Here is an 18,605-nt window from a genome sequence, read left to right on the forward strand (position 1 = left end):
AGAGTACCATCCCTTCCAGAAGTGACTAATTTATGTAAATACTCTGGAGTAGTTTATTTCCCTGGATCTAATTCAGACTCATTTTCAGCATTGCTTCATTTTCCCATAAGCCCCTTTTTGTAAAATGTTATGATGATATTTTGTACCCCTGACTTTGTGGAAAAATAAATTACATGATTAGCATCATAAAATGTGCTTATTATAAATTCCTTCTGTGAGAAGGAGGATTTTTAAATAATTTTCAGATACTTGGTCATTGTTTTTGTGAGGCAGAAAGATTAGACTTCCATGGAATCAGTCCTTTGGAAGCAGAGAAATATCTCCAACTGGAAGACAATTTCAAGTCTAAAATGAGACAAAATTCTGCTTTATGATACCCAGGGGCCTCAGTACACACCACTAAAGATTTGGAGTCATCCCTCTGGCATTTGTTCTTTCCATAACACTTAGCCCAGATGACATAAAAATATCCATTTGAAGACAATATGCCCCAGAATTGATCTTCTGAAGAAAATATTAAAATGCCTCTAAAATCATTCAGCTCAAAGATAAACAGGAACAGCTGCTAAATGCCCTAGAAGCCAGCCTGAGATTCATTCCAATTACCTAGAAAAAAGTACCTCAGGTGCAACCCGGCATTTTCAAGTTGCATTTTATGTCTATTAGATATAAACTGAAGTGCCAATGTGATCTTCTTCCAGTTGTTGCTGCCTCCAGGTATGGTGGCATTTTTCCTAATTCTCTTTTTTATTTTATTTTACTTTTTTATTGATATTCGGTGAGTGGAAAAAAAAATCAGCATATGGTATTTGGTGCTATGTTAGGGGTCTTTAAGTTGGAAACTATTATAATCATTCTTTATGTAATCTTAGAATTGTTTGCTACATTGGGGAAGTGTTTTGTTTTGTTTTTCTCTAAAATCTCCTCCCTCCCTCATTTCAAATGTCCAAGTAATTTGTTAGTAAGAAAAATTCAAACATCCTCAAAGTCCATTTTTGAAATGGGATCAGAGATCCTCCTTTGAAATGCTTGCTGTGCTTTGTTCTGTCTGAGATAATGGTAACATATGTAAGAAATCTTAAAGTAACCTTAAAGTAAAGTATACACAGTATATAAAATAAATAACAGTGACTTCAGAAGAAGCAGACTAAGGAGAAGAAACTAAAAACTAAGGAAATATTTTTTAAAACTTCTTGAAGGAAGTTATATCTAAGCCTTGGAGGAAGTTAGCAGTTCAAAGAGGCAAAACTTACTTAGCACAATGTCTGGCACAAAGTAGACAATAAGTCTGATAAGTAAGGAGGAGAGTGTATGTCAATAAAGATATGGAAACAGAAAATAGAATGTTATATAAAGAGGAGTAACAAATAGACTCATTTATCTGGAATATAAACTAGGAACAAGAGGGCAATTCACAATTTGTGTAGAAAAGGTTGACTGGAACTAAATTATAAAAAAGATTTAAATGTCATTCTAAGGAGTTTGTAATTGTTCCAAAAGCAATAAGAAGCCACTGGAATTTTGAGTAGAGGAATAACGCAATGAGACTTTTGCTTTAGAAATATTGGTTTGGCAATTGTGTGCAAGATGTGCCATTTGTAACATGCCCTCCTGGCAGTTACAATTACTAGTCTGTCCTTGGCCCAACAGAGTACCTTTGACCACTGACCTTTGCAGTGTCAACTCTACCCAGCTCGCCTCCTCTGAGGCCTTCAAAGGTCTCTGGCCACAATTTCTTGAATCTATAGTTTAATAATAGGTAGCACAGTCAAGAACAGCCCACGTGTAATCTTAAAAGCCTTTATTATACCTACTCACATACTGAAGAGGACCAGCTAGTTGGTGTTAGGGCAGCTATTTGGTGTAGTAGATAAAGCACCAGCCCTGAAGTCAGGAAGACCTGAGTTCAGATCCGGTCTCAGACACTTAACATTTCTTGGCTGTGTGACCCTGGGCAAATCACTTAACCCCAATTGCTTCAGCAAAAAAAAAAAAAAAAAGGTACTGAAGCAGGGGAAATGTTGCATGCAGGGAGGCCAATCGGGTGTCTATTACAATAGTTCAGATAAGAAATGCGGAAAACCTGAACTACAATGGTTGTCCTGTGGATGCAGATTGAACAAATGTTGAGAGGGTGGAATTAATAAGACTTCGAAACAGATTAGGTATAGGAAGTGAATAAGAGTGGAGAATTAAGGATGATTCTTTGATTGTGAAAGAAAATGGAAAAAAATAGGAAAAAGAAAAAAAATTAGAAAGACAAGAGGGGTGGATTTAAGAGGAAAATATCAAGTTCACTTCAGGACATATGAAGTTTGAGATGCCTTGGGGACATCCAAGTTGAGATATCCATCAACCATTTGAAAATCATCTGATCCAACCTATAATTGTATTATTGTTATGAACTACCATCTTTTTTCCCATCACAGTTTTCCTTGTAACATGATTAAAAACCTAGTACAAATCAAGTTTTCTTGGGGACCTATTCAAGGGGCTTTAACATAAGAAGTCATATATATGCATTTCCTCTGTGGAAATGTCATCACCATTATCTTCTCACTCTTCCAACATGCCAGAAGAAGAAGAAGAGTAACCAACTTTGAAGAGTTTAAAGTCCCAGAATTTAAAACTAGAAGAAGGCTCAGAGTTAGAGGCCAATCTTCTCATTTTACAGATAAAAAATGGAAATCTAGAAGTGTGAAGGGACTCTCCTTATTTTCTATTTATCCTATATATAGCTTATTTTGTATATATTTGTTTGAATGTTGTCTCTCATTACTGTGTAAATTCTCCAAAGACAAGGACTGTTTTTTGCCTCTTTCTTTATCCTCAGTGTTTAGTATAGTACCTGATACATAGTAGGTGCTTTATAAATGTTTATTGAGTTGAATTGAACTTTAGAACTTTTCATGATAGATTTGCATTCCTGGCAATGAGATTTGAGTGTAACTTTACTATTATATTTTAATCCAAAATATATTAGATATCCACTATATTCAAGACATTCAAACCTCACATGTTCTCAAAAGTAGGCAAAGAAAAATAAGTGTTATGGTTGTTTTTTTTTTTTTAATATGGAAATTTCACAGGGGCTCAGCAAGGATCTGGAACTAAATAGAGTTAACACAATGTCATCAGCCAAGAAGAGCATATGGAATCTCTTATCATCTTCCACCTGTGCTGGACAGCTTCCATAGAAAACCTACTGGAAAAAGAGCCTGTATGACGGGGCTCTCTCAAGTCACACAAGAATGTCACTGAAGAACTGAAGATGGAATTCACCCAAAAGGCAATGAAGAAGCATATAGTCAATAGACATAGGCATCTTGTAACACATTCCAAGGAAAATCACCCAGGAAAAACCAATAATACTAAGTGACCTTCCCACATTCCATCACTTTATGGACAACCTGATATAAAAACTCTTCAAGCAGAACTAGATTAGTGCCTAAGTGTTGAACATAGAGTCCATCTGGACCTATGCCTGATGCCTTTTTGCTTTGGTAGAAACTACCTTTGCTTATGCACATCTGAAATAGCCCTCATTATCCCTATGCCATTGATAAAGGCCAAAGTCACAGAGCCTAGAGAAACTAGGAATTTAAGTTGTCTTTTGATTCCTATTCCATTAGATCATTGTGGTTCCCCTTCATTTCAAAATTGCCCCAGTGACATACAAATCATCTCCAAACCAGGAGATCACTTAGTACAGCCCTACTGATTTGATACTATCCTGATATCTATGAATTTCTTTCAGATTCTTTCAGATTAAAGTAAACACGAATAGGACAATAGAGTCGAAAGGAATTTGAGAGACTTCTAGTCTAGATCCTTAATACTACAATTGAGGAAACTGAGGATTAAGATTATAAAGTGATTTGACCAAGATCACACATGTGATAAGGATCTGAGTTTGGTTTTTGAATCTAAGTTCTCTGACCCAAGACTTTCTCAATTGTACCATATTGCCCTTTTAACTTTAATTGAATTGATTCCCAAATAGATGAGTGCTAAAAAGTATATAGCTTTCCATCATTAAGAATTTTTCTAGGGGTCAGCTAGGTGGTGCAGTGGGTAGAGCACCAGCCCTGAAGACAGGAGGACCTAAGTTCAAGTCACTTAATCCAAATTGCCTCAGCAAAAAAAAAAAATAATAATAATAATAATAATAATAATAATAATAATTTTTCTGTCCTTAATCTAACAAAATTATTATTCCATTAGATCAAGATTTTTCTACCTCTAGATTTTATTTACTTATTTAAATTTATGGTAATGTATTTTTAAATATTTGCCACTTCTTTGTTTTAGGGACTCAATTGATCAGTGTATTAAAAATTGGAATGTGCATGTTTTTCATATCAATTACCATTCTTAGGGCTAAGAGAAAATTACTTTTTATCAGACATTTTACTCATTCAAAATTCATCTTAGATGACTCACCAAGCCAACAATTATTAATTATTGGTTGGGCACTGAATGTTTCCAACAATAATTTATGGGAATTATGACCACTGGCTTGCATTATAATTATTTATCTTAAATTTTATGGAACAGTTTGGTTATCATGCTGACAACTATCTCTTACTGAAGCTCATTTTACAGTCAAAATGATTACTGTGATTTGATTCAGCTTACCATTCCATATATTTATATTCTGGCCTACAGCTGATGATGAGACATAGACTGCAGAAAAAAAAATGCACCCCAGACAAGCATACAATTTTACTTATTTTGAGTATAAACTGGCTTATTAAATAGCCCTACTCATTATTGTATAAAATAATAGTCCTAGATAAGCTTGATGTGAGAATAAACTTTTTAGAAGAGGCTGCTAGATTATATAGTGGAGAAAGTGCTGGACTTGGGATCAGGAAGATCAGAATTCAAATTTAGATGCAGGCCCTTACTAGTTTTAACATTTAACCTTTCTCAGTCTCAGTTTCCTCATCTATAAAATGGGGGTGATTGTAACTCTTACCTCCCAGGGTTCTCAAGAGAAGAAAATGAGATAATATTTGTAAAACTATTATTAAAAAAAAAAAACTAGCAGATGTTGCTGCTGCCACCATCATAGATCTAGGAAAGGGTATTGTATAAAGAGCCAAAGATTGTTATAGATGTTCAGAGATTCTGTCCTGTTGAACTCTTCATGATTCCATGAGCCACAACATACCAATACTGGCCATCAGGTTATGTTAGCAATCAGGAGTCAGAGGATCTAAGATTAAATTATATATTTTCTATTTATTTTATGTGTGTTCTTCAGCAAAGTTTCAAATGTAAAATAAAAGTTGTATTATACTTTTAAGATTCCCCCTTCAGATTTAAATCTATAATTCTATAATCCTTCATAAGCATGAGAGACTGTGGGTATAGAATTCTACATATATTGTCGCTCAGTTTCTATATTGATCAGTTTTGTTAAAATAATGCTTCTCTCTCTTTTTATTCTCATAAGCAGTGACTCTCTGTAATGAGAGAGATATAGGATATGTATGTGTATGTATATACATATCTCTATATATAGATATAGATATCTATTGATATATCTGTAGGAGAAATATATATTTATAAATTGATATAACCTAAAAATAGAACATATGTGTGTGTATAGAGAGAGAACATGTATAGAAAGAACATCATATATAAACATATATAGAGAGAATATCATATAGAGAGAACATATATATATATAGAGAGAGAGAGAGAACCTGTGTGTGTATATATATATATATATATAAAACACATAGAGAGAACATACATATATAGAATACATATAAAAAGAACACACACATATATAGAACACATAGAGAGAGAACACACACTTAAATAGGACACACACTGTATATAACATATATAGAGAGAACATATATACATATGTATGTGTGTGTGTATATATATATATATATATATACATATGTGTGTGCTTATATATCAGTTTTAATGTTATGCAAATATCTGTTATGCAATGGGAAAGCTATTTTTTGGTAAAGTTTAAAATTTCATCAAGAAATATATTTTAAAATATGTCAACACTGTAGTCAACTCTCCTTTCAGAAGATCAACATATGGTACTGTCAGGAAATGTGTGTCAAAAATATGAACATAATCTTTCAGAATATACACAGTATTTGACAATAGGTGTACTCTTCTGGAGACCCATGTTTTCACCCAATAAACCAAACATTCCCATCCTCCTATGCCAGGATTTGGTTGTTTCTACTGAAAAAGTATGGTCACTGACAAGCCAGGAGATTGAGGAAATCCTTGTGACAGGAAAGCCAAGGCAAAGGCCGTATTAATGTGATAAGAGAGATGTAGAAAACATTGGTTATGTTCAATCATGAGATGTTACAAACTGGCCACAAACTGGCATTGTAACAACACAGCCCTTTATTTAGTTGTTGCATGTATACATAAAGGAAACAGAACCACATGCTGTATTGGTCTGATGCTTCCTAAAGGACCAGATCCAGTTCACAGCTTAAGACATGGGAAGGTTTAAGGAATACTTGATTGCTTAACCTAAAGAAAAGAAGCCCCATTCAAATATATTTTCCTGAAGAATATGAACGGTTCTTTACTCAAAAGATGAATATCTGTTACAAAAGAATTTGAAAATTAAATTTCAGGGGACATGATTTGAGTTAGCTATAAGGAAAAATTTCCTTGCAGTGAGAATTTCTAGATATTATAATGAGTTATTAAGAAATGCTTTCTCTCTTTAAAATATCAAAGAAAAATTTCTTTAGAAAAGTATTGAAATTATTTTCAATTTATTGAAATTATTTATTCACATGTGTTTTTACCTGAAAAGTTGGGATTACAGTTAAGGTTCCTATCTGTGATTTCATCAGTATGGTGGCTTCTTCCATTAAGACAAATCTATAACTTGCCAGTAACTTCTAGAGAGCCAGAGAGGTTAAGAAATCAAGCATTTATAAAGTACCTACTATGTGCAGGCACTGTTAAACACTGGACTTGTCCAGCATCACATAGCTAGAATGTGGCATTTGTAAGATTTAAACTCAGCTTCCCCTAACTCCAAGACCAGCCTTATATATCCTCTATCTCCAATGACTGAGAACTCTGAAATGCCATCAACTCTAGAAATGGCACTTTTTTAAAGTTGGGGGTTACCTAAAGGGCAGTGAAATAATATAAGAGGACATGAAGAGGCTGACTTTATTTTGCTAACTACAGACTGTGCAGGTGAAGAAACATTAAGGATGCCATCAAAGACATGAAAAGAGATGATTGGGTCATAAAGTGAGAGCAAGGTATACCTGAAGGACAATCCATGTGCTCCATTGATATGTTATTTATGCCAAAAAAAAAAAAAAACTGAAAGGAAAATTCCAAGTATACCTAATAACTGTTTCATGGACCACCTACAGGAAGACACGGACAAGGACCACACAAGACAGGAAGCCAGAGAGGGTTATGTTGAATAAATAATCACATGATGAAAATGCATACCATGTAAAATCTATGTCCTTAAGATGACTGTTATGAAGTCCTTTTCTTCAGTTGAAAACTTGGCTAGAGAGAGAGATTGACTACAGCCTGAGGTAAATGGTAAATGATTTCAGCATTGATTAATGATGGTCTGTTGAGAATGCTATGGTAACGTACATCCCATCTGTCCATATCACTAATCAATGTGGTCCCATCAACACAAAGTATTTCGGATGCACCATATATCTTTGGTCCATAAATAATATTCATAGACTTGCCTAAGAGACTATTCTAAGGAGAACTCACACAAAGCCAAATGCTCACAAGAAGTCATACAAGGACACTCTCAAAAGCTCTCTGAAGAACTTTGGAAATGATTGCAAGGCATGGGAGATGTTGGGCATAGGACAGTCTGGCATGGCATACCTGCATCGAAGAAGGTGCTGTGTTCTATGAGTGAAGCAGAATTGAAGTACTGCAAAAGAAAAGCAAGGTACGCAAATTTACGGGATCCCAAATATTTACAGGATTATTTGTGTCTGATCTGTGATAGAGCATTCCAAACTCATCAGGCATACCATAATTTGACTCTAATACAATATTTTGTACTCTTCGAAAATAAAGGACAACGACCAACCTACTATTCCATGAATTTATTTATGACAGTACAAAAAAAGTTTTTCACCTGGGATTCAGAAATGTGTTTTATTTTCTTTTTATCATCTGGATAAATATAGTCTATAATCTTATGTATTTTATTTCAAATACTTAAAATCATGATTTTGAAAAGGGACTTTTAACCTTTACCAGATTGCTAAGAGTTTTGTGTGTGTGTGTGTGTGTGTGTATTTTACCCTGCTGAGCATTTACTTAACTTTAAATCTTTTGTATGACCTTCTCCAAATAGTCTTCAAAACCAGATGGACACAAGACTTAGATGGTCGTGTTCACTCAGGTATTTACTAAAGATCTACCAGATCTGGATCTGGAGCTCTCTTTCAGATAGAGAGATGGGAGGAGTATGGTTATACAAGCTTTCCTCACCTTTATAAGGGAGGTTGAGTGCTATGATAACTAAGTCAGTAATAGTTCTCAAAAGGTATACTATTCAGAAGTCTAATAAATTATATCATACTTGCAGTCTAATATGCATATCTCAATCTCCCAATAATGTTGTCAACTCCTTGCCAACTACAAACTATGCAAGAGGGAAATATAAATGATGTCCAAAGAGACAGATAGCTAGGGAAAGAGCTGATCGTGTTCTTCCCAACAAAAAGATTTTTTTGTCAAAAAATAGTAGTATGCTATGGGGAAAAAAAATTGCATACCACCATACTAGAATGTAAACTTCATAAAGACAAGTTGTATCTTATAAACTGTGTATTTCCCCCAACACCTTCCAAAGTACTGTATACATAGTAGGTGCATAATAAGGTAAAGGGAAGTTAATCAGTATTTATATAGCACTTGCGGTGGAAAAACTGCTGAACCTGGAACTAGGTAGTCTAATCTTCCAGATTTCAAATCTGTCCTTAGACACTAACTAGCTGTGTGACCCATGATAAGTCATTTAATTCTATTTACCTCAGTTTCCTCATCTATAAAATGAGCTGGAGAAGGAAATGGCAAACTATTTTAGTATCTTTGCCAAGAAAATTCCAAACGGGATCATATAGAGGCATACAACTCAGCAACTATATGTCAGGCACTGTGCTAAGTACTTTTAACAAATATTATCTTGTTTGGCAAATACTTGTTAGATTCAAATAACTATCCCTGCTATTTTAAACACTGTTGGTCTCAAGTCTGCACTCGTGAATCTCAAAGATAGCATAGGAATTCCTTATTGCCCTCCTATTTTGGTCCCTAAAAGTAGTATCAGAAGTCCAAAATCTATATTGGCAGGTCTAATAAATGTAATAACCACTTGCTACTGCTTCTTTAGCCTCACATAATTGGAAAGGGAAGGAATAAGGGAAATAACTGAAGCCAGCTCTCACATAAGCTAGGAAAAGCACAACTTTAACATGTAGGCATTGAATCAGCTACATGTGTTCAGGCAGTTAGCAAACTTCATGACCTCTATTGATCCTGTCTATGAGTTCCATGATGATAAAGCTAGCCATTCCATATCTTGAAACTTATAAATATTGTTTAATCATTTGACATATGGGAATTCAGTTTGAAGATCCTCTTTCCATTTTATTTTCTCTTCTGAACTACTATAAAAATTGGATATCCACCAGTAATTTCTCTTTTGCTCAGGATAGATTAATGGCTATGTGTTAGATAGGTTTGAACCAGGAGGTATCCTAAGTAAGCAACCCCCTCATCGATGGGTCTAAGGTTAGTGCTCTAAAACTCAAGGGAGGTTTTTCAGAACTCTTATAAGCAGCTCAGAGAATGAGACAGGTCTATGTGAATCTTATGAAAGTTTTCTAGCCCAAAAGTTGACTTGGGAATATTTCTCCAGATATGTCAGCCTCAAATTTCTGAATGATACCTGAGAATAGGATGGCTTTGAGAAAAGGGGAAGGTCAAATGATTTTCTTTTAACTTAAAGGGCTTTTAGAGGTGTTTAAGATTACTTTCCAGAGAAAATAAAAATAATACTACTATGTCCACCACTTTCTGAGATCCTCCATGCTGTCGTTTGCCACATGACTATGGGTTATTTGTATTATCTTTTTCAAAAGCTATGAAAAGGCATAATTCTGAGGTGCTAGAATATGGTATGGAGAGATTCACCCCACAGCCCAGCAGTGCCAAAAACAATCCTACTGAACTCCATTGAGATTTCTCCTGACAAAGAAATAGCATCTGTTACTTTATGTGGGATGTCAGATCTCAAACCTTCTTGTATATACATTGAATAATAAAAATCTAGTACCATGAAGGAATGAAACATTTATGAGCCTGGATTAATTCAGAAACGGGTGTCACTTTTTTGTTGTATTTAGCATACTGGATGCTTTCAGTGAATTGCAAACTGATGACATTGGAATTGATTCAAACAAGCTCTCCACCCTTTTTGTTGTTGGCCCAGATATTTTCAAAAACAACTCCTTATGAAGAAAACGATACACTTAATAATTAATGGTCTTAGCCAGATTAAGCACTAGGCTTATAAGCAATTTTGCCAAACCTATAAATTATCTCCCCAGATACATTTGGTCGACTCATGGATGTTCAAGTCTATTTGTCATGCAAATGGCTTTCAAACCATTTCTGTTTGAATTATAGATTTAGAATTTTTTCAAAATTATCTTTAATAGCCTGTTTCAATTTAATTTTTTTAAGCAGTCAACCTAATCTCTCACCTCTGTATTCTATGTATTTATCTGGAAATGCCTATACACATTCATAGAACTAACTAACTAACTATGGCAAGTGGGTTCTGTGGTAATTCTCAAGTAGGTTACTTACAGAACCTGGAGAATGATGATTTGTGGCAAATGTCCTGAATGATTCTTACAAATTCAGATTGCTCAGTCTCTGTTCCAGATGTCATACTTAACAACTAACTCCAACTTCAATAAATAATTAATGAGCAAATTAAAGTCAAGTCAATGAAAATTTATTAATCCTTTACTTTGAGGTAAGCACTATGCTAAGAGGTACAAATATAAAGAAAATCCACGTTTACATTGTAATGAGGAAGGCTTCATATAAATAATTAGGAAAATATATGAATCTAAATATTATATGGAATATAATCACAGTGGGAAAAACACTAGTAACTATGGTTACCTAGAAAGGCCTTCTGCAGAAGGAGGGATTTGATCTGTTTGAAAGAAGTAAAGGAAGCTAAGAGATAGAAGCTAGGAACATCACCATGCATTGGGAACAGCAAGAGGAAAAGCAAAGATACCAGAGCTGGAGTGAGTGTAAAAGGAAGAACAAATAAGTCAGTGTTATTAAAAGGTATGGGAGAATAAATGTATGACTATTAAACCCCTGTGCTAGACATTCCAAGGGGTCCCTAGAGTTGAATTTATGTAATCTTTATACCCTCACGGAGTTTACAATCTAGCAGAAGTGGGATTATTTAATTTATCCAAAAATATGATAATTATCATAAAGGCAAGAATGAATAAAATATAATTCCATGATTTAAAAATATCATAAAATTATTCTCAAATAGAAGGAGGAAAGATTATCCTTCCACAAAAAAAGGAATTATTTCTAATTGAAAAAAAAATCCTCAAAGATATCTAAATATACACCAGTTGGGAATTGCTTATCTAAATTTTGATGTGTTACTGTACTATGTAATGCAATTAATATCAGTAAGTATGAGGACATTGTAAAATAATGAAGAAATTTTAAAAAGATGAAGAATGCACACTAATTAAGCCCATATGAAAAGAAAAGTGATGAAAATGAATGGACAAGCAGAGATGGAGACTTAAAAGGAAGAAATGACTGATTACATTTTATGCATTAAAATTCATTTATCTGTAAGTAGTTGTGAAGACAGATTAATGGTTACATTGATGTTTAAGATTACATTTAAATAATATTTAATATTAAGATGATAAATCATTATCAAAAAACTGCTTCAAAGATTTAGAGGATTTAAAGAAAGAAGAAAGAACATTTAAAAAGATATGAAAGAAAGTATGGCATATTGCAAAGAGCAAAAAATTGGGATTTTAACTCATCAATAATATACTTTAGCTGTGCGACTTGGGCAAATGACTCAATCTTTGAGCCTCAGTTTACTAATCTGCCAATTGAGGGGTCTAGAATATCAATTATTATAAAGAAATAAATTTATAAATCTTAAATTGCTATAGAAATATGAAATGCTATTATTATGGATTTGAGAAGGAAATAGTATTCAGGCTAGCTCTTGAAGAAAGGATAAAATTTCAGTCATTCAATAAGTAAGCATTTAATGCCTTCTGTGTGCCAGACAATGTGCTGGGTGTTAGGAATATGAGGTTCATATTAAAATAGATACAAAATAGAAATAAGGTGACAAACAGATTGTGAATGTTAACACCTAGAAGGATGTAGAAAGTGCCACTGTAGGTAAGTATTGAAAAAAACTGGAAATTCTCAGAGATGGGAGGAAAAGGGTACATTACAAGTATGAACTAGTAGTATGAAGACAAAGAGAGGAAAAATTGAAATTTATAAGAATGATAAGAATACCACAATAATACATGAAAAGGAATGGTTTATAATAAGGAAGGAAAAGTAGGTTGGGACAGATTGTGAAGGGCTTTATATGACAGAGCCTAACTGCTCTCAAAGGTAACATGGAAACACTGGAGCCAATTGAGTAAAAGACTGCTATGGTCAGATCTACACTTTAAAATAATAAGTTGGGTGGCTATGTGGAAGATGGACAAAAGTAGGGTGAGACTTGAGGCAAGAAAACCAATTAAAAGATTATTGCAATAGTGGTAAGAGCCCCACTTAGAGGAGTGGCTATACAGATAGGGGAAAGGTGACAAACATGAGAGCTATTGTGCAGGTGGAAAGACAGGCTTTGGCAAGTGGTTGATAAATGGTGTTTGAAAGAGTGGCGAGTTAAACTGCCATTGAAATTAGAAAGATGATGAACTAGAAAGATGGTGATGACAGATAAAAGCAGGGAAAGTAGTCTAAACTAAAGCAATAGCAAAAGTAAAGGTGACATGTCAGAAAAAAACATGAGACATCAGGGAATTAGTGGGTTTGGCTGGAATGTTTAGTCTGTGTAGTGTAATAGTCAGAGATGAAAAATCAAAGGTGGGTTAGGATCAAAACCTAAAGAACATAAAATGTCAGACTAAGGAATTTAAAATTAATTCAGGGAGAAATGGAGAGTCATAGAAGATTTTTTTAGTAAGGGAGTGGTCAGCTTTAGGTCAGGTGGACTCATATCAGAACCAGATTGGAATCCATTAAATACTGGAGAAAGGGTCAAGACTACAACCATTGTTCTAGGCCTTCAAAATGCTGCAGAGATATTAATGATTCTATAGGAGGATGTTTTTTTTTTATCACCTCAATCCCATCATTCCAATTGTAGCAGTATCTAAAGAAGAGTTGCAATTTTTTATCTTGCCATTTATGAATGGCAAAGGAAGGAAGGAAGAAGAGAAGAAAAGAAGGAGGGAGGGAGGAAGGGAAAGAAAGAGGAAGGGAAAAGGAAGGAAGGGAGAAAAGAAGGAAGGAAGGGAGAAAAGAAGGAAGGAAGGAAAGAGGGAAAGAGGGAGGGAAAGAGGAAATAAGCATTTGTTAAACATTTACTGTGTCAAGCACTTGTACAAATATAAACAAAATGAAAGATGTTCTCTACCCTCAAAGAGCTTAATTTCTAATGGGGAAAGATAATACATACAAGGGAGCTAGCTGAAAGGAGAGGGAAGAGAGAAATAATTTTGAAGCCCGGAATGTCACAACCAGAGCCAAGAAAAGAATAAAGAAGGCATAGCAGTTTGGACCCTGTCACAGAATGGAAGTTTTAGGAGGAAGTCACCATTGGGTTGAGGTGGGGTGGCTTGTAGAGGGCATTCTTAGAGCAAGAAAAGCCCAGACGCTGAAGGAAGTTACAGATTGAGATAATAATAGAGACATAGAAACAAGTAAATTAATGTCAGATTAAGGGAAGATATATTTTAATGCCCCAAAGTGGCTTATTTACTGAGAAATCGATTATTTCTGAAGATAGTATATTAAGTTTTAATGTGCTCATTTGTACAACTTATTTCAACTATCCTAGAATTTCTCTGTTTTCACATATAATTGAGTGGACAATTATAATTCTGATGCTATTACTTTGAAATGTGTTACATTAAATACCATTAAAACAAAAACATCTGCATAACCAAAAAACTAGTAAGTCCCAGCAAATTGTTCAGTAGCATAGTTAGGGAAAAGAGTATTGCTTTTGACCTGGGCAAATCTTTTAATGAAATAGCAATATTTGTATTTTGCATCTCACAGGGCTGTCATGATAAGAAAATGAAAACATGAATATAGAAAAATACTTTCTAACACTAAAGCATAATAGAAACATAACTTTTGAAGTTTCAGAGTATCCACTATAACAGATTGCAGCATCACAAAAGAATTTAGATAATCTCAAAGTTTGAAGTGATGCTTATATATTATTTATGTGCAAGGATAAGACAAACAATAGCTATTATTATAATTATTTTAAATTACATCAAAACAAATATATGGGGGGATTTAGAGAGTATCTTGTAATTTGTTGTATTAGCAATTTAAATCCTCTACTGATATTTCTTTTTCAGTATTTATAGAATCTAATATAAAACCCTCTTTCCTTTTTCTAAGTAATCATATATCACCAAAGGCTTGTAGTTGTAGAGACAGAATGCTTTTGGATTTTTCATAAATCCTATTTCTTATTGGCCATCTTCCCTTCTGAAATTCATTGTTATCTTTTGGGTGTTTTTTGTTTTGTTTTCCCCACCTTAGGTTTGGATGTGTGGAGGAGGAATGTTTGACGTTCCATGTTCTAGAGTTGGTCATATCTACAGGAAGTACGTCCCTTATAAAGTTCCATCTGGGACCAGCTTGGCAAGAGTGAGTAACTGGGTTCCAGAACAGTTTTAAATTGAAATTAGGGCTGTCCTTGAAAGCAGGCAGCCACCTACATGTGTAATATAAGTAGAAATGTAGCTGTCCTTATGGCCCACTAAAAATATCAACCCTTTTATCTGTTTGATATTCTTTTGACTATTAAGACTTTTTAGCATTTAGGAATCCCTAATCACTGGCAGTTTGATCAGATGATATCTTAATTATCACAAACATTTTAGTAAATTAAAGACCCTAAAGAATGATAGACAGAATAGACAGAAAGTTGGGATTGGGAACCAGAAAAAAGTTTTCTTTAGAAAGCCAGTAGGACATAAAAACAAGCCTTCTCCTATTGCCTTGGAAATTGAACTTCTTTTTTTTTTCCAGTGTCATAATTCTTAGACTGCCTTCCTTTTTAAGGGACTAGCACTATCTCCATTTTTAAAAGATTCTGCCTTTATTGAGCTATTTTTCTCACCTCAAAAACATATGCTTTTTGGAGTCAGGAATTGTATGCAAATAATAAAAGCATTTTAGATGTCAAAGCTGGGATCACAATAATCGTGACCATCCTCCTAAAATTTTCACATTCTTCTAATTTTCCCCAAAATGCCTTCCATATGTCCTTCTACGTGATTGTGGCTGTGTACTGTTTTATTCTGGTGTAAAATATTCTTGCTACTATTCAGAAGTGATAATACCAGATTTCCTTTAGAAGAAAAGAAAGATTAAGAACTTGTGTCATTCAAACTAAGGAGGGAGGAGTGAAGTCATGATCTGATGCTGAGATTGCTACTCACTGGCTTTGCTCTGAATTCAGACCTGGGAACACAAGTTCAATCCATGGGTCTCTCCTGGAACCCTGAGATATTTCTTGCCTTAGCAAAGACTGCTTTCAGGCATAATTAAGACAACACTGACTTTATAAGAGCTGGGGGCATTCTAGTCTGGCACCAGGAACACCAGCCACCCTAGACTCCTGCCTCTCTCCACTACACAAGAGAATTGCAAAGCACAATACAATTTTGACACCATCAAGTTGATGAGATAGGTTTTCTTGAAGTCTCAACTCCCAGACAGGATCACTAGGTAACAGCCTCACTGAGTCTTAGTTCTTTAGTGCTTCCTTTTTTTATTCCCTTCCCCAAGTTCATAAATCTAGAACTATAATGGACTTAAGAGACCACCTCATGCAGATAAGGAAAATCAGGTCTGTTTAAGAAAAGTGACCTTTTAATATTTAATGGATACCAGTATAGCATTGACTGTCCATCTGCTATCCCTCATTCTCCTTACGTGAATAACTTATACTCTCTTACTTGTGGGTCCATAATGATGCTGGTCACATGACATAGTAGAACAAATGCTGGATTTGAATCAGAGTATGAGGATCTGTACGCTACCTCAAATACTCACTCTGACTGAGTAAATCACTTAAGTTATCAGAGCTTATTTCCTCCCTGGCAGCTCTAATTCAGTTATATTATATCTTTTATATCTCTTAGTGTACGCTTATCATTGTTGGAAATATGCTGCAATATGACCCTTTAGGTCTCCTGAAATTTCTATTTTTCCTAGGACATGATGTCCAGTGATTTACAGCCATAGAACATCACTGAAAGAAAATTGTTGTTAAAAAAAATTTTTAAAGATGGACTTTTATGTTAAGAAGTAGCTTAATACCATTGCAGACACTATGCAGTTTCCCACCTCTACCCCAACCCACTGTCCTCCTATTCACTTCTGAGCCCAAATCATTGTCTATCTACATTGGTCCACACAAGATTTAGTTCCTAATGGGTTAACTCAATGGGCTACTCATCTAATGACATCACGATCTATACTCTTCATCCACATAATTTTTCATCTGTAAATTCTAGGCATTTCTCTTCAAATAAACATAGATACCTTAGGGAAAGCTGCAAGTAGAAATCATATAAATTCTATTATTACAATTTATCAAAATTTAATGGAGTATAAAAGTTCTGTGCATTTTAAATGGTCATTGGAAGTGAAAATTTTTCCAGGAAGAACTTAATCATAAAATGTCATTAATAGTATGCTTTTTCTTATTCACCTTCTTTGTGATAAATTTCTTGCCAATATTTACCTTTTAACTGAATCGGTGACCCCTCTTCACTGAATCAGAACTCACAATAAAAAATTCAGAGTACAGTCTTAAGACTAAAATATAGGTGGGGTTACCAGTCTTTCAGTATTTGATCAGTGACATTATTCTAGTGGTTGTATTATTGCTGTTTTTGTAGTTTTTCATGTTTTGATTTTGGAAACAGAAAACACGACAAGATTGGAAGTAGTAGTATTAGTCCTCTGATAGAAAAAATGCTTCACTCATTAGCAGAATGTTATGTTGTATATAAATCACTATTAATAAACAATGTTCAACATGCAGTGAGTTAGATGAGATAGGTTGAGGTGGGAGAAAGAAGAGAAAAAAATAGGACTGTGGACTAGAATTGTGATTTGCAGAGTGCAAACCTGCAAGTAAGACATGTCAATACCTTCTCTATAAGAGAGTTGTCTTGAATCTTGAGAGGTTAAGTTACCTGTCACAGGTCCTTAGCCTTCAAAAAAAGGGCAGGAACCTACATGTTCCTGACTCCAAGACCATCTCTCCCTCCATTATGTCAGGCTCCCATATTTATAAAATGTCTTTAAGGTTGACTTGGAGCACCTATGTAGCACCGTGGATAGAGTGCAGGGTCTAGAGTTAGGAAAACTCATTTTCCTGAGTTCAAGACTGGCCTCAGACACTTACTGGCTAGTCACTTAACCCTGTTTTGCCTCAATACTTCATCTATAAATGAGCAAAAACTCTTTGCCAAGAAATCCCCAAATGGGATCACAAAGAATCAGATACAACTGAAAAAATGGCTAAACAACAAAAGAGATATCATTCCATGGTTGATAAAGTGATAATAGATAGATTTACATACGTGTACATATATGCTCGTGTGTATGTCTATGCATATACATCTGCAGACATATGAATATGTTCTCTGAGCTTTTTTTTCCAGAAGTGATTATAGTTCTTTGCTATTCCATGAGCATTCTGACCTTGTTCCCATTTTAACCAAAATGATGTATTTGCAAGGTCAGGAGTCAGAGATCAGAGGTGTGAGATGTGGTTAAAGGCCTTGGAACATATCATGAAACATCCAGTAATTCTAAATGGTTGATTTTTAAGAAATTAAAATGTTTTATTTTTATTCTTGAGGGAAGAATTAGGAATTTTTTAAATACCATCAAGTGACAGAAAATTAGGGCTGACAACTCTAACTCTCAGGCAAAAAAAAAAAAGTCAGTATTTATTCAAATGGAAAAAAGTCCATAATCCTGAATTTTAATCTTTCCCATTTAAATTTTACTTGGGGGCTCATTTTTATTTTCAAAAATGCTAAAGCAATCAGAGAATCATAAATATTGAAGCTCACCTGTCGCTCTAGGGAATACTTTATGAATCATGAATCTTTTTAATAAAAAAGTATATTAAAATGAAAAATGGTAGTTATATTTTAAGGGACTTTTCTTTTTTAAATTCTCTGCAATACTCTATGTCATTATTCAGACTTCAA

The 18,605-nt window shown here is 34.4% G+C and overlaps 1 protein-coding gene across 2 annotated transcripts in view; it reads left to right on the plus strand.

The window, feature by feature from the left end:
- GALNTL6 (polypeptide N-acetylgalactosaminyltransferase like 6) overlaps window positions 1-18,605 on the plus strand; it is a 1,464,604-nt gene that overhangs the window by 1,349,195 nt on the left and 96,804 nt on the right. The window contains exon 8 of one of the 2 annotated variants that reach the window (XM_074275446.1): window positions 14,905-15,012. The exons of the other annotated variant lie outside the window; for it this stretch is intronic. Within the exon in view, the coding sequence (XP_074131547.1) occupies window positions 14,905-15,012 (108 nt within the window). The remainder of the gene's footprint in view (window positions 1-14,904; window positions 15,013-18,605) is intronic. 2 annotated transcript variants of the gene reach the window in all.

Source organism: Sminthopsis crassicaudata, chromosome 6, assembly GCF_048593235.1.
Source record: "Sminthopsis crassicaudata isolate SCR6 chromosome 6, ASM4859323v1, whole genome shotgun sequence".
NCBI classification, from domain to species: Eukaryota; Metazoa; Chordata; class Mammalia; order Dasyuromorphia; family Dasyuridae; genus Sminthopsis; species Sminthopsis crassicaudata.